Source organism: Argentina silus, assembly GCF_951799395.1.
Source record: "Argentina silus genome assembly, chromosome: 16".
Classification (NCBI taxonomy): Eukaryota; Metazoa; Chordata; class Actinopteri; order Argentiniformes; family Argentinidae; genus Argentina; species Argentina silus.
The window spans coordinates 12,315,736-12,328,825 of NC_139670.1; the positions used below are offsets into that span (position 1 = coordinate 12,315,736).

At 43.0% G+C, this 13,090-nt stretch overlaps 1 protein-coding gene across 1 annotated transcript; it reads right to left on the reverse strand.

The window, feature by feature from the left end:
* Positions 1–1,946: 1,946 nt before the first annotated feature.
* On the reverse strand, positions 1,947–13,027 carry polr3e (polymerase (RNA) III (DNA directed) polypeptide E). The gene is made up of 21 exons (XM_083688112.1): positions 12,884–13,027; positions 11,956–12,061; positions 11,559–11,609; positions 11,292–11,369; positions 11,043–11,158; positions 10,503–10,585; positions 10,171–10,278; positions 9,969–10,018; positions 9,749–9,868; positions 9,548–9,633; positions 9,391–9,435; positions 9,158–9,249; positions 8,818–8,938; positions 8,523–8,604; positions 7,653–7,712; positions 7,379–7,536; positions 7,095–7,156; positions 6,511–6,974; positions 4,517–4,594; positions 4,078–4,203; positions 1,947–3,913 (listed from the first exon to the last, which is right to left on the reverse strand). The coding sequence occupies exons 2-21, from the start codon at positions 11,995–11,997 to the stop codon at positions 3,857–3,859; spliced, it is 2,079 nt and encodes a 692-aa protein (XP_083544238.1). The 5' UTR covers positions 11,998–12,061; positions 12,884–13,027; the 3' UTR covers positions 1,947–3,856.
* Between the last annotated feature and the right edge of the window lie 63 nt (positions 13,028–13,090).

Here is a 13,090-nt window from a genome sequence, read left to right on the forward strand (position 1 = left end):
TATGGTTTCCACATTAGAGGCGCAAAAAATTACTTTGCTCTGGGCGAGACATTGTTTTCCAGTGGAGGGGGAGAGCAGAGGTTTGGAAGGCTTGCTTTCTACTAACAAAAGATTCAAACTTCCCTGCATTTCTGTGCTCAACCTCACAGCAACTGCTCAAATAATGTGAAAGGCTCTTTAAGGCCTGTTATGTTGCCTGGGAACAACTGTACTGTATTATATCAGTTAGAGCTGAAGATCAATTGATTACCACGTGAAAGGGCTTGTCATTGAATAGGGACGGTGGAGCAGCTATAGGAAGGCCAACACCAGCTTATGTGCAGTGCCTAATGCCCACTCTACAATCATACTGCCTTACTCACCAAGCCCTACCTGAGCCACTGCAACCAAGGACCTCAGGAAACCATCTCTGTGGACTAGCACTTTACACTGCTAATTGTAATTTAAAAGCTACATCACTGTGATTACAGTAGGTCTTAGCTTCAAACTAACTTTGTACAATTTGTGTGCCTAGAAATGAAACTCTCCTGCCCTTAGTAAAGAGTATCCTGCAAGGTAATGTGTGAATGCATAATATAAACATTAAGAGATTAGTATGCCTGCTCTAGGAGGCAGCCCCACAATAATCAATGCATCTTCAGCTGCAGCTAATGTACAGTTAAACATTTATCATTTCTAACAGAGTTCCAACTATTTAACCTGATGTTTGGTGCTTTATTAATGAACTGTAATTTCTACATGCAAGAACATAATTTCAGGAAATCAAAAGTCCTCCAAGATTGTACTGTATTTTCTGAAGGGAAAAAAAGGGTTGCATGGCCATAGATTTAAAGTAATTTAGTAGAAATATTAAGTTGTATGATCTAGCTAGGAGCTATCTATTGAGGCTTACCAAAACCCAGTTTTCTATGTACTGTATGGTGATATACTATTCATGTAATGTGCAAATACAATGGTAGAAAATGTAGACATGGTGAAGTCAGGTGCTATTCTGAAACGTTGCCAGAAACTGTCCAGTTGGGTGTTCATGGTTGATTATATCCACAACCATAGTTGTCATCACTGTAAATTTACATTGTATTGAGATGCACTTTATTAGACTTGCACAGGGATTGTCATTCTTTTCTGACACTTTGTTGCTAGCCACTGTTTAAGATGTGCAATTAGTTATTATTCTCTGTAGACCAACATGTGAAATGTATGTAGTCGTTGTGATAAATGCACGATTGTGTATGTCATTGTTGCTCTATGATGCTTCTGCTGTTGATGTTGAGTTCTCTCTTCAAAGACCGTTCAGTTTTGGGGGAAACAAGGAATGAGAAAGATCCACAACCCCCAGTTAGCTGTCTTCCCAATCCCTATGCTGTATAACTTAAGTTAATAATGTTCGATCTATAAGTGATAAGAAACTATTAACTGTTGTATATAAAAATGTAAACTGCAATCTTCTTGACTGGCATGTGTGGTTGATAAGCTTTGTACACGTTATAAATTACACAATGTGAATATAAAAGAGGATAATTGCTCTCACCGCTCAACTTCAATCAAACAGGCAATATGGGACTGGCCAAAGGAAGAAAAAAAAGATAGGAAGAGAAAGGCATGGAGTGAGAGAGGCTGTGGTTTTATCCATTTGAGTCACTGATGGTTCGATGCATAATTTATCACTCCGAATGGATTCTGTTCCGTCTGATGTCCTGTTGGTCTCTGCTGCGTCTTATCACAACCCGATGTGACACACCCTCTGTTGTAGGAGATGAAAGCAACATAAGAGGGCATGTAATACTGCCACATTAGGTAGTCACAATTGATCTCAGAAAGAATAGAAACAGTGACCAAATAAGTTTCCATTATTGCAATATTTATTGAGCAATACAACAAACGAATGAAGAAAATGTCACAATCAAATTGACGACACCTGAAACCTGAACTTCATGGCCAGAAATTTGTGGAATGCTTTAAAGACTGTTGCTCTAGTGCACTCACTTCATGAGTTGTTGGGACAGCTGTATTTGCTATCATCAAAAGCACCTACTGTCGGAAAAACCTAAGAGTGAAGCTTCATTTACAGTATTGTAGTCAATGTTCAAATGGTGTTCTCCTGAATTTCTTGGGAGGCACTTTTATTGAGGCCTAAAATAGCAGCGCAGGACTACAAACAGCAGTGAGCAGTCGATTACAACACAAGCTTCTGATAGCGGTAGCCCAAACTGGTCCCTGTGCCCTACGTTTAGATCCACGCGTGCAACTCTGACTTTCGTGTAAATCACGCGTTAAGGTCAATGAGAGGTTTGCGCCGAACATTGAGTTGCGCGCGCAGATCTCGGATTTCAGCTTAAGTAGTGTTCACAGATCTCAAATGATGAGATATCTGCTAGCAAATTGCTTATTGAAGCTTTACGTGCCACGCCAAAGATATTTTATTTGTTTGTGACATAGCCCCCAATAGGCTGCGGGGGTTTCATTTATCCAGTCCTTTCAGATTTGTGAAAATCAAAAGGGTTAGGTTAGTGGCTGAGGGTAGAATTGGAACCAGGGAAAAAGACACCATTGAATTGCCATGATCACTTCCATGATGGAGTCCTGTGGCCCTGGTTAGCATGAGAACCTAGTAAAATCATCCCAAACAAAGCCTAGCAGATAGCCGTTATTACATTGGCTACCGTTAAATTCAAGAGACACTCACATTTTTTCAGACATGACTGAAAACCATCCATCTGAGAAGTTGTAAACATTCAAAACAGAAAACACATCCCAACATGTATCTCAAGGATCCTCTAAGTGCGTTTAAATTAGTCTCCTGGACATGACTGTCAACTGTTTGTGAATTCAAGAAAGCTTTGGCTTATCAGTTTCAGAGATTTGAGAGTTTACAAATAAGAAATAAAAAAACAAGAGGTTACACAATATATTTCTTTTTTTAATGATTGTGATCACATCAACACCATTTCACTCAAGTATTAAATCCACAACCTCAGGGCACTCCTACTCATGGCATTTCTTCACTCACATTGGTGTCAAAACAATCAAGTACTGTACTTCAGTATTGTAACGGGTATGGCGTTATCAGAATGCTTGTATGATGGCATGTTTACGGACATTACCTGTCTTTCCATATGTCCTGGTGAAGGCATACAGCCATAGAATTAGATCTAAATCTATGCATGTACAGTAGCAACAGGAGCATAAGTAAGTACGTTGATCTCAACCATTTCCATGTGTACAACACAAGCTGTTCATTAACAGTAACTATGATGCTTGCTTTTCCTTTGTGTATTCTGTCCCTCTCCATGAAAGACAGACAAAAATAAACCTCAAACTTGCCTCTTTAGGAGTGTGCTACCCTAATTAAGGCCTTAAATGTAAGAGGATGACATGGTAAAATGAGACTCAAATGTGTTTGTTTGTTTTCTTCCAAAGGCCACAATCAGGATAAAATGAAAGGATCCTCAGTCTGGTAAAAGAAGTTAAATCAAAATAATAATAATTAAGCATCACTTTATGAATACAAATCAGTTTCTCAAACAGCATCTCTCCTGCGTTTGTCTCACTCATATACACAGGCATCTCTTCAGCTCATACTCCAGCCCTTAGCGTGAAAATGCAAGGTGTTTTTGTCCTCCTCTGTTTGGACTCAAATGACTTCAGTTAGAAAAACAAAAGTGTAATGTTCTGAAAGGAGCATATGACTGACAACTTCGTCCTCCAATCCCCGACCTGAGAGCTGGGGGCTGGAGGGCTGCGATTGGTTCATGTGTCCGGCTGCTCCACCTCCCAGTGCAGAGCCCTCCCACTAGGCTCTGGGGTAGAGGGTTTTATTGGATGATGGTGGCCGCAGGGGCATGTTCTCGCGGGGTCAAGACTGTACTGTTCCCTTGAGGTACCACATCCCTCCAAAGCTCACACAGCACTCCTGACAGAACAGGACCAGAAACAGGGAGCACAGGTTAGATCAACACTACAGCAATGGACAACGCTGTGCTGCCCAGCCTAACTACAGTGTAGTTCTGCTCATGAGCTGACTCTAAAGGGCTCTAGAAAAGCCAGTCCTAGAACCAGTTCTGAAGCCAATCTTACCTTGAGCAGCCGGTCCACATCGGCTTTTATGACGTCTTCTCCAAACTCTTGGGTCAGTTTGGTCTGAATGATGTTTCTCCTGACTCGATAGTTCTTCATGAAGATCTCATACAGAACCTGACGGTGCTGAAGAGACAGGAAACACACACAAGAAGGTGTTGGAGAACAGAATACAAGGATCAAACACATGGCACATATGGAATTTCAGTGGGTAAATGGTAGGGTTAGGAAGATACAGGTTTGCCAGTATATCAGTGCATTTCTTCAACAATATCATACTGTTGTAATAGATAGCATACACAGACCGCACCCACATTCAGTGTGAGTACTCACCCCCACATGGTAGGTATATGTGGAATGATCAGGGAACAGATGAAAATGTGCACCAACTTGCTCAGTTTTCCATCTCATACATGCCCCCCGGTCCTGCAGTTCTTACCTTGTCGAATGTCTCTCCAGTCTCCCACACAGCAAACACCTTCTGTTCATCTGCAGCTGCTGTACTCTGGGCAGGAAACTACAGGGGAACAGGACAGGAGAAAGACCTGGATGAGCCAAAATCATATAGAACACTGGCCATTAAAAGGGATATTTTATGTACACATTAAAATGACAGATTTTTACACTTTCTAAAGAAAATGTTGGAAAATAATTTGGGCAGTTTACTGCAAAAAATCTAGGGTATTCAAACTCAAAAGAAGGGACAAAAATACAAAATCTCCTTTTGAGTTTTAGCTACTCCTTCCCAAAAAATACAAGTCATAATGTATGAGTCACAAGGTCCATAAACAGACTAGATGTGTCAATTTGGCATTAACCCTTCAGGAGTGGGATGAAGTTGCTCTTAGGCACTGATTCGTCAGTTTGGCAATTCCCGTTGAAATATTTACAGTGGGGATTTAAGGGTGGATAACCTGAGTCTAGACCTGTGCTTGTGGGCTTAAACCTTCCTGGAGCTCTAATAGGCTTTGTCTTCTCAGCCAATAACAGCAGTTACATAAACAGTGAGCTGGCTTGCTACCCTGCCCTCCACACCCTAAATCTTATATCCCTTCAGGAGGGAGAGAGAGAGGGATTAGAGCTACGCCCAAGACAACTCCTTATGACAATAGAGGTCTAACACTTCAAACCAGGGCCCGTGCAAAGTTACAGGCTAACAAGTTTCGGTAACAACCTCATACCATCCATGGTGTTTAGAATATAAAGCAAGAAATGCATGATGAGGTGATCATTCCAACCCCTCTTCTAGCACACAGAGGCTTCAAGAAATACAGACTGATTTTATAGTCCTTGAGAGCTTAGAGGAACTGAAGCGAAAAAACTACTTTTCCTGTTGAAAACAGTCTATGTAGCATCAGTAGTAGTCATATACCAATACACCAGTCATATCAATTCTAGCCCCAAAAATTACTAAAAAGTTTAAAAACTGTAACTTTGGACATAAACCCAGTATTTTCATGTTCAGAGAGTTATGACTCCTCTTGCTGACAATTTGAAGGTGTGGTTTTGAATAGTACACCACACCTCCAAGAAATAAATCTTGTTCTCAGCTGCATTTTTTGAAAATAAGGAGGAGCAAAAACTGTTTGAAATCAGCCAGTGCAGTCCCTCTTAAAAGAAGAAGATGCCCGTAGGCATTAGTTTGACCTTGGAAATTCGTTCTACTCCTATACAGACACATCAGGTTAACCCTTTCTCTTCCACTCATTGCTGAAACAAGTGGTCTCTATGGGCCAAAATAAACAAAAATAAACAAAAATAAATTTAAAAAAAGTTCCAAACTTCAATTGAAGGTTCAATGCAGAGATCTGAACCTGAGAATGTCAACTTCCATTGCCTCACTGCACTCACTTCATCCATTCATCCTCAGAAGCAAAGCCTGCATGCTAAAGGGTTAGTTCACCTTCGAAATGACCGTTAATGTCGTTATTCTGTTTTAGAAAGACGATAGCTGCGCTCTGGACACTTGCCTCCCAGAGGACAGCTAGCTAGAAGCCCCCCTATCAGGCCCAGAGAGCCCAGACTGAGTTTCACCTGGACAGGAGCCAAAGGTTGAGTACTTTCATCCAGAGAGAGGGGATTGTTATCTCTATGTATCCAAACTCCTTCCCTGAGTGGAGAAATAGAGCACTGCTAAGCTTGTGGTGCCCACAGGGGGTGTCCGTTCCCTAAAGCCAAAGCTACATCGGGATGCAGCATGTCCAAACTTGAACGTATCCGTCAGTGCAGTAATTTAACCTTCTACCCCAGAAACATGTAGTTGCATGCGTGGACACACAATAAATAGCCCTCCCACTCTGTTTCTGCAAAGAACTTCAAATGTATCAATTATTGACATTGGCAGGGCTGTAACCCTAACCATGGCATGTAAGGTTAAGAATGACCTTGTATGGTAAAAATGACCGTATAAGGTATAAAGGAGTATAAACTCACAGGCACCAATATCTGTTTGCAGTGGCTGAGCAGTATGGTGTCCTGCAGCAGACGGTCTGAGATGCCCTGAAACAGGCTGTGTCCAGCAGGCAGAGAGGCCAGGTGCAGGTTGAACAGCCTCTTCACTTCGCTCAGCGTCAACACGTGCAGCTTCCGGAACGTATTACGCACAAAGTCCCGCAGCTCTGGCGAGGGGGTGGGGGTCCCACCGTGCCCGTTAGGTTGGTCCAAGGTGGGGGACGTGGCACCAGGATAACCGTTAACGGAGCCATTGAGGAGGGAGGCGGAGGTGTCCATAGGTTCATCCTCTCCGTCACTAACGGGTTCTTCTTTGACACGGACACCGGTTCCCGTTCCTCCACCTTGTCGTCTGGCGTTCATGTCCTTCTGCAAAGAGGACTGGTTCTCACGTGCACGCTCACGAGCCACCTTCAGACGCTGCTCTCCAGTCACGTGCACGGCTTCTGGAATACAAACATACATGCACATGTTTAAAGCAACTACTAGTTCCAGAACTAGTAACATCACAATACATTCCCAAACTACAAGCAGGACATCATCATGACTGCACCATCAGAACACACCTGTTTGTAATTCCTTCTTTGGTATCAAGTCTTCCTTAGAGAAGTTGAAAACCTTCTCCAACCTGCAAGCAAACAGCAACCTTGAGACAACTACCATCGTATTTATCCAGAACAGTCATTTTGCTCATTTTCTTTCCAATAAAAACAGCAGTGAAAGAGATGGTGTCTGAATTAACTAAGCATAGCTTGTGGCCACTCTTAATGTGATGTGAACAATAATACGTTATCAAACATATAACATGGGAAGCCCAACATTGAACAGCACAAGTGTAACTCAGTCCTACTTGCTCTGGATGCCAAGCCACAGCATGTGCTGCCTCTGGGCCACGTCTGGGTGCTTCTTGATGAAGTCACCATCGCTAGGCAACAGGAACTCCCATCCCCGGTTGATACGAGGAACTGCCATGTGTTCCAGGAAGTCCTTCACATCCTCCGGGGGAAGCTGAAAGAGATGGGGGGTGCGGGGGACAAGACAAACTAAAACCACCACTTAGGGCCAACTGAAGAGTCTTGGGGGGGAGTAGACTTGACAGTGGTTATGATGATGGTGATGCTTACCTTGATAATGGCTGCAATCTCCTTCCTCATCACCGAGCGCTCCTGAGTGAATCTCCACATCTGAGAGGGGAACAGAAACCTTATCACACAACAGCATCCTCAAGCTTAGTAACACAGTTACTCCCGGACAATGGCACTACTCTTACCCTATAGTATTACTATAAACTGTACATACTGCATCCTCACTTGTACACACTGCTCTTATACTACATACTACTGCTCTTCTGTACACATCTGTCTATACTGTTCATAATGCACATATCCTTATTTTTTTAATGCTACTGTTAATACACTGCACATCTGTACATACTGTACATATCTGTATTCCATATTTATTCTGTTTATTTACTTTGCTTTAATGTTACTGTTAATACATATATACTGCACTGCCTATACAGCTCATATGCTGCTTATACTGCATTCTATTTATTCTGCTTATAATGTTACTGCTAATACATATACTGCTACACTACACTACTTATACTGCTCATATACGGCACTACCTGCATATATTGTTCACACTGCACTTTTCTGCACTTGGTTAGACGCTAACTGCATTTCGTTGTCTCTGTACTTGTACTCTGCACAATGACAATAAAGTTGAATCTAATCTAATCAGTGTTCAATAATAATAATAAATTAATGAATAATATTATTCACGCTACAGCAACAGCATCCTGACTAGAGGACCGCTGTGTCATGGCATTGACCTGAATCCATAACCTGAATACCACATCACAATTCTACACTGTTCATTTTACTTTGCCAAGAGATAGGCCTTGACATCATCATGGGAAATGCATTATGACTGTACTCTGACCCTGCAGTCAGATGTGATGCGATTCCTATATTAAACACTGTGCGGCTCACCACAAAGTCTCTCCCTCGACACAGCACCTCAGCAGGTACGCCACTGTGGGGACTGCAGCTGTTCTTGGGATACAGCACGTCGCTGGGGAGCACAGGAGAGAAGCCATGACTGAGGAACTGCCTGCTATTGTAGTACACTTCACAGTCAATAATACTGTTGCTAAAGGATCAAGGCAACTCTTTCATAGCGTTTTGGAATACATCCAGACAAACAATTTTCATTTCTAAAGAAAGAAGCTATAAGAGAATATTGCTTTTCTCCCTCGCCCCCTCCTAACTCCCTGACTGGTCTCACCTCTTGACAACCCAGTTGCCCTGCACCAGTAGTGCCACCTGCTGGATGCAGCGCAACACTGAAGTGGAGTCTGTACCGGTGGCCAGCAAACCCATCAGGTTGGCAAATGGCATAACCTTCACTGGAGACCAGGAAAAAGAGAATAAGGAGTGAGAGAGCACCACAAACACTCATCTGTAACAGGTGACCATGTTTGGAGTCGTGAATCACAAAACAACATCACCTCCCTCAAACAAGAGTGCCTTCACCCTAATCTATATTTGTCTGTTGAAAGGGAATTTCTCTACATCCTCTCTTTAGGCTAGCAGGAGGAAGGAGCCGTGCTAGGCAGTTAGCCTACCATTCTTCATCAGTGTCTTGATCTGGTCTCCCAGAGGAAGGGTGCGGAGCTGAGCCATGGAGAGCACGTTACTGGGGCCTACAGGATTCACACTGGTGTACACACACACACACACACAGAGAGAGAGAGAGAGAGAGAGAGGGGGGGGGGATGTTACTCTCACATTTACTGAAACATCACCAGGTTTTTATAGGGAATATCTCTGAAAGAGAGGAGCAGATTAGGATACTTACATCTTCTCCTCTGCAATAGGAGGCATGAGCATGGCCAGGTACTCGCTGTGGGTGAGAAGATAAATAGTTGAGGAGGGGAAACTCTGGCGCAGAAAAATAAGCTGAGAAAAAATTTAAAGTTGGTTTCCAAAAATGGATAGCATGTGTTTGTACTCACTTAGGTGTTTTGAGCAGTTCTGTGTTCTCTGAGGAGCCCATAGACTGGCAGTACAGATACTGCCTCTCATGGTCTGAACGCCCATCCTAAACACGCAAACACACAGGGAGAACAGTCACTTCACATACCTGCCCCTATACCAATCACACCAACTCAGGTCTAAAAGCACCTTCTCTATTCCTGTGGTGAGTGGCCCCTTACCCTAATGTTGTGGTAATGCAAGTGGACCCAAGGTTCCTCTGCCTGTTTCCTTTGGATGAAATCATAGGACTGGATCCTCCTTTGGCGAGCCTGCTCCGACTCAGGACGAGAAAACCTCACCTAGGAAGGGAACAAAACACAGAGAGGGGGGGGTTCACTTTCCCCCAATAAAACCCAAAACTCTGTTGTCTGGGTGTGTTTCCTTGAACAGGAATCTTACAGTTATGGCCTTGACATCATCCTCTGCTTCTTCCTGAGAGGAATCTCCACCTGCAGAAAAGCATGAAATTCGTAACTAGGAATAATGATTAAGACCTCTTCATCTGTCCAGCTCTATCCATATATCAATTTCACCATGCTGTAATCTATTGTTTCTTTTATCAATCAAAAAATCAGTCTTTCACTCTCTCTCACACACACACCTTCATTAGCAGCCTCCCTCTCTCTGTGCTTGCTGTCCGCCTTGTCCAGGTAGGAGAAGCTGGGTCTCATCTGGAGGATACCCTGCAGAGGCGTGATGTGGAGCTCCCCTGGTGACATCATCAGACTGCATCACATTGAGCCATCACCATCAGCCATGTTTGATAAGTGATAACTTCAGAGTGTTCAAACAGGGCCAATAATAGTACCCACATTTGACAGTTGTAAATAAATCCACAAGGTTGTATACGACCCAGAATTGCAAATAAGAACTGTGCCAACTGTGGGTTGGAAGACAAGTGTGTGATATAAGTTTACAGGAACACGCGGCTACCTTTACGGAACACAGCCGCAGCGTATCGGGAAGTGTTGGTGGTGGACTGGATGGAGGTGAAAGTCTGCTTGTCCATCATCTTTCTGTATGGAGAACAACACAAACATCAACCAGAGTTCTCCCCAGGACTTTTTAAAAAGGTGGTGCTGGATTGCATCATCAAAAACGACTCACGTTTACTCATGCCCAAATGCACTAAAAATAGTGCTAAAACGCTAAATTAACTGAGGAATAGGAAGGCTTTCAATTCATTGACGACCGAAGATAGTTAGGCTATTATTATGACATATCAGTTTTGTTTGCTCTGAAATGTTTACATAGTGGCGTAGCCAAGTCAACAAGGTGGCGATTGAGATTTCATATCAAGTTATATCCAGCAAGGCAAAGGCTAGGGCACCAGCCACACTAGTCTGTTGTATCCGCTAATTACGGATTGAGCCAATGGTTTCTCTATAGAATTCATCCGTGGATGGACAATGGAAATGACATGGGTCTAGAAGTGCACTAACACAGAGTAATTGTACTAAGGAGTGCACTAACACAGAGTAGGTGTTGGTATCCTCTGAGGTGGTGCCATCCACGTTGAGGGCGATCTGCTCTCCTTTGCTGCGACAGTAGTTGGGGCTCAAAGTGTTGATGGCCATTTCCACCTCCACCTACACAACGGGTACAGCTGGTTAGTTGGTAATATTGCCTCAGATTCATCAAGGTAATGACTGGGAACACTAGGTACATTTTAGAGGTTGAAGCAGATTGTGGGTTTTTGACAGACAATAAAGCCAGTCTTACCTTTTGCTGCTTGGGTTTGATTTTGGCAGATAAGTGAGTGACATCATCATATGTCATAGAGGAGGGTCTCACTGGATACTACAGGGGAAATCATGAACAAAAAAGATTGGAATGAGACTTCACCATATCAATGGCAAACAACAAATGCCAACTACAGTAGTATTAGGGGTGGTAAATCAATCTGATAATGATGGCCAAAGCAAAACACACAAATCAGAAAAACACAAGTGATGTAGAGTCATTATGATAAGATGATGCAAACCTTACCTGGAATAGATAGAGCTTGTCTGCAAGGCTTTTGGCCAGATACACATCAATCTAAAAGAAGAGAGAGAAAGACTGCTTGTGTATTTTCCATTACAGTTCAAAACAATACAAAAGGCATGGCCCGCTATTAATTCCTGACAACGCCATGCCTTGTGCTAAAGCCAAGCTAAATGAACATCATGTGAGATAACCAGTTTATCTGGTAACTCCTCCAATTCAGCTATTGACAATGGAGGCAAGACAACTGAATAGAATGGGAGACATCATATGAAACATATCGGGATGCTTCATTGCATGATTTAAATGGAAATGATGTCACCATTCACCAAACAGGCATGCAACTCTGAAAAACAGATCTTAGTTGATATCCCAAGGATCTGGGGAAGAAGTGACATACCTCTTGTATGATGGGATCATCCTCCTCCTCGCTGGCCAGCATAGTGAGTGGAGCGGACTGGTGGGGATGTCACAGGAGGGCAGCAGCAGACTTCTGGAGACTTAACCTAGGGGGGGGGGTGACAGAACAGCTGAGTAGAGCACTCACTCTACCAGAGGCAAGCCCATTCATCAATAGGCACATTGCTTACACAGCCCCATTATCACAAAGAAAATACTGCTGGTCCCTGTCATTTGACGAAGCAGCTAAGTAGCGAGTGAGTCAGAGGTCCTGCTGTCAGATCCATTCTGGTTACATAACGGGAGATTATCATTGATCTACTGATCAGTGGTGATTACAGTCATTTGAAATGTAGCCAGTTAGAGATGACAAATACACTGTCACATGGCTGGCTACCACAAACTAGCTTATCGCCCAAACTGGCAGTATTGATAAGTGATGCAAGAACGTGACAATCACTGCAAGAACTAGCTAGTTCTGAAAAGATCTGCAAGTTATATCTGGGAGCTACCAAGCTAAATCAAACAACATCTGTAGCTAGACTGCTTAGACAAGTTAAGTCACATTTAGACACCGTTTCAACCTGCTTGTTGGGGCAGCTAGTATAACATCAGTCTCACCTGTAACGTTAGCTAGCGACATACTACAACCTAACAAACCGCTTAGTTAAGAAAAGCTATTGCTGTAAAGTGAAAGAAATAAACTTCCAGGAAACACTTTCGTTCACTTTTTTTTTGCACGGCCGCATAGGTAGTTACAGTCCTTGCTACTAAGCCAGTTAGATAGGTGACAAGTTGCCCGGTGGATACCGTTGGCAAGCTAGCTAGCCTACAGTTTCTGGCAATCAAAATAATTGAAAGTCATTTGCCAGGCCTCGGTTGACTTGCAGTTTCCTGACATAAACATATAATATAGCCATTTATCTTACCTGTACACTTCACCGCACACTTTCGTTTATTTCATTCACGTTGGTTAAAGAGTAAATTAGCTAAGGTAAATAGTTGAGGTGAGCTGGCTAAAGCATTAGAGAGCGAGGGCTAGCTGAAATCTGACGCTGCTGCCATGTTGCTTGCTGCCACTGCTCCACACAGACACGTGGGGAGGAGCTGCTATTTGCATTCCCACAATGCAAAGC

What these genes read in the sequence shown, in the direction of transcription:
- polr3e (XM_083688112.1), bottom strand. Translation starts at nt 11,997, where the DNA reads ATGCTGGCCAGCGAGGAGGAGGATGATCCCATCATACAAGAG. An exon ending in CTGGAGAGACATTCGACAAG is followed by an intron (nt 4,204 to 4,516) that starts GTAAGAACTGCA and finishes CTGTCTCTTCAG; the next exon opens with CACCGTCAGGTTCTGTATGA. An exon ending in ATGTGGACCGGCTGCTCAAG is followed by an intron (nt 3,914 to 4,077) that starts GTAAGATTGGCT and finishes CTGTTCTGTCAG; the next exon opens with GAGTGCTGTGTGAGCTTTGG.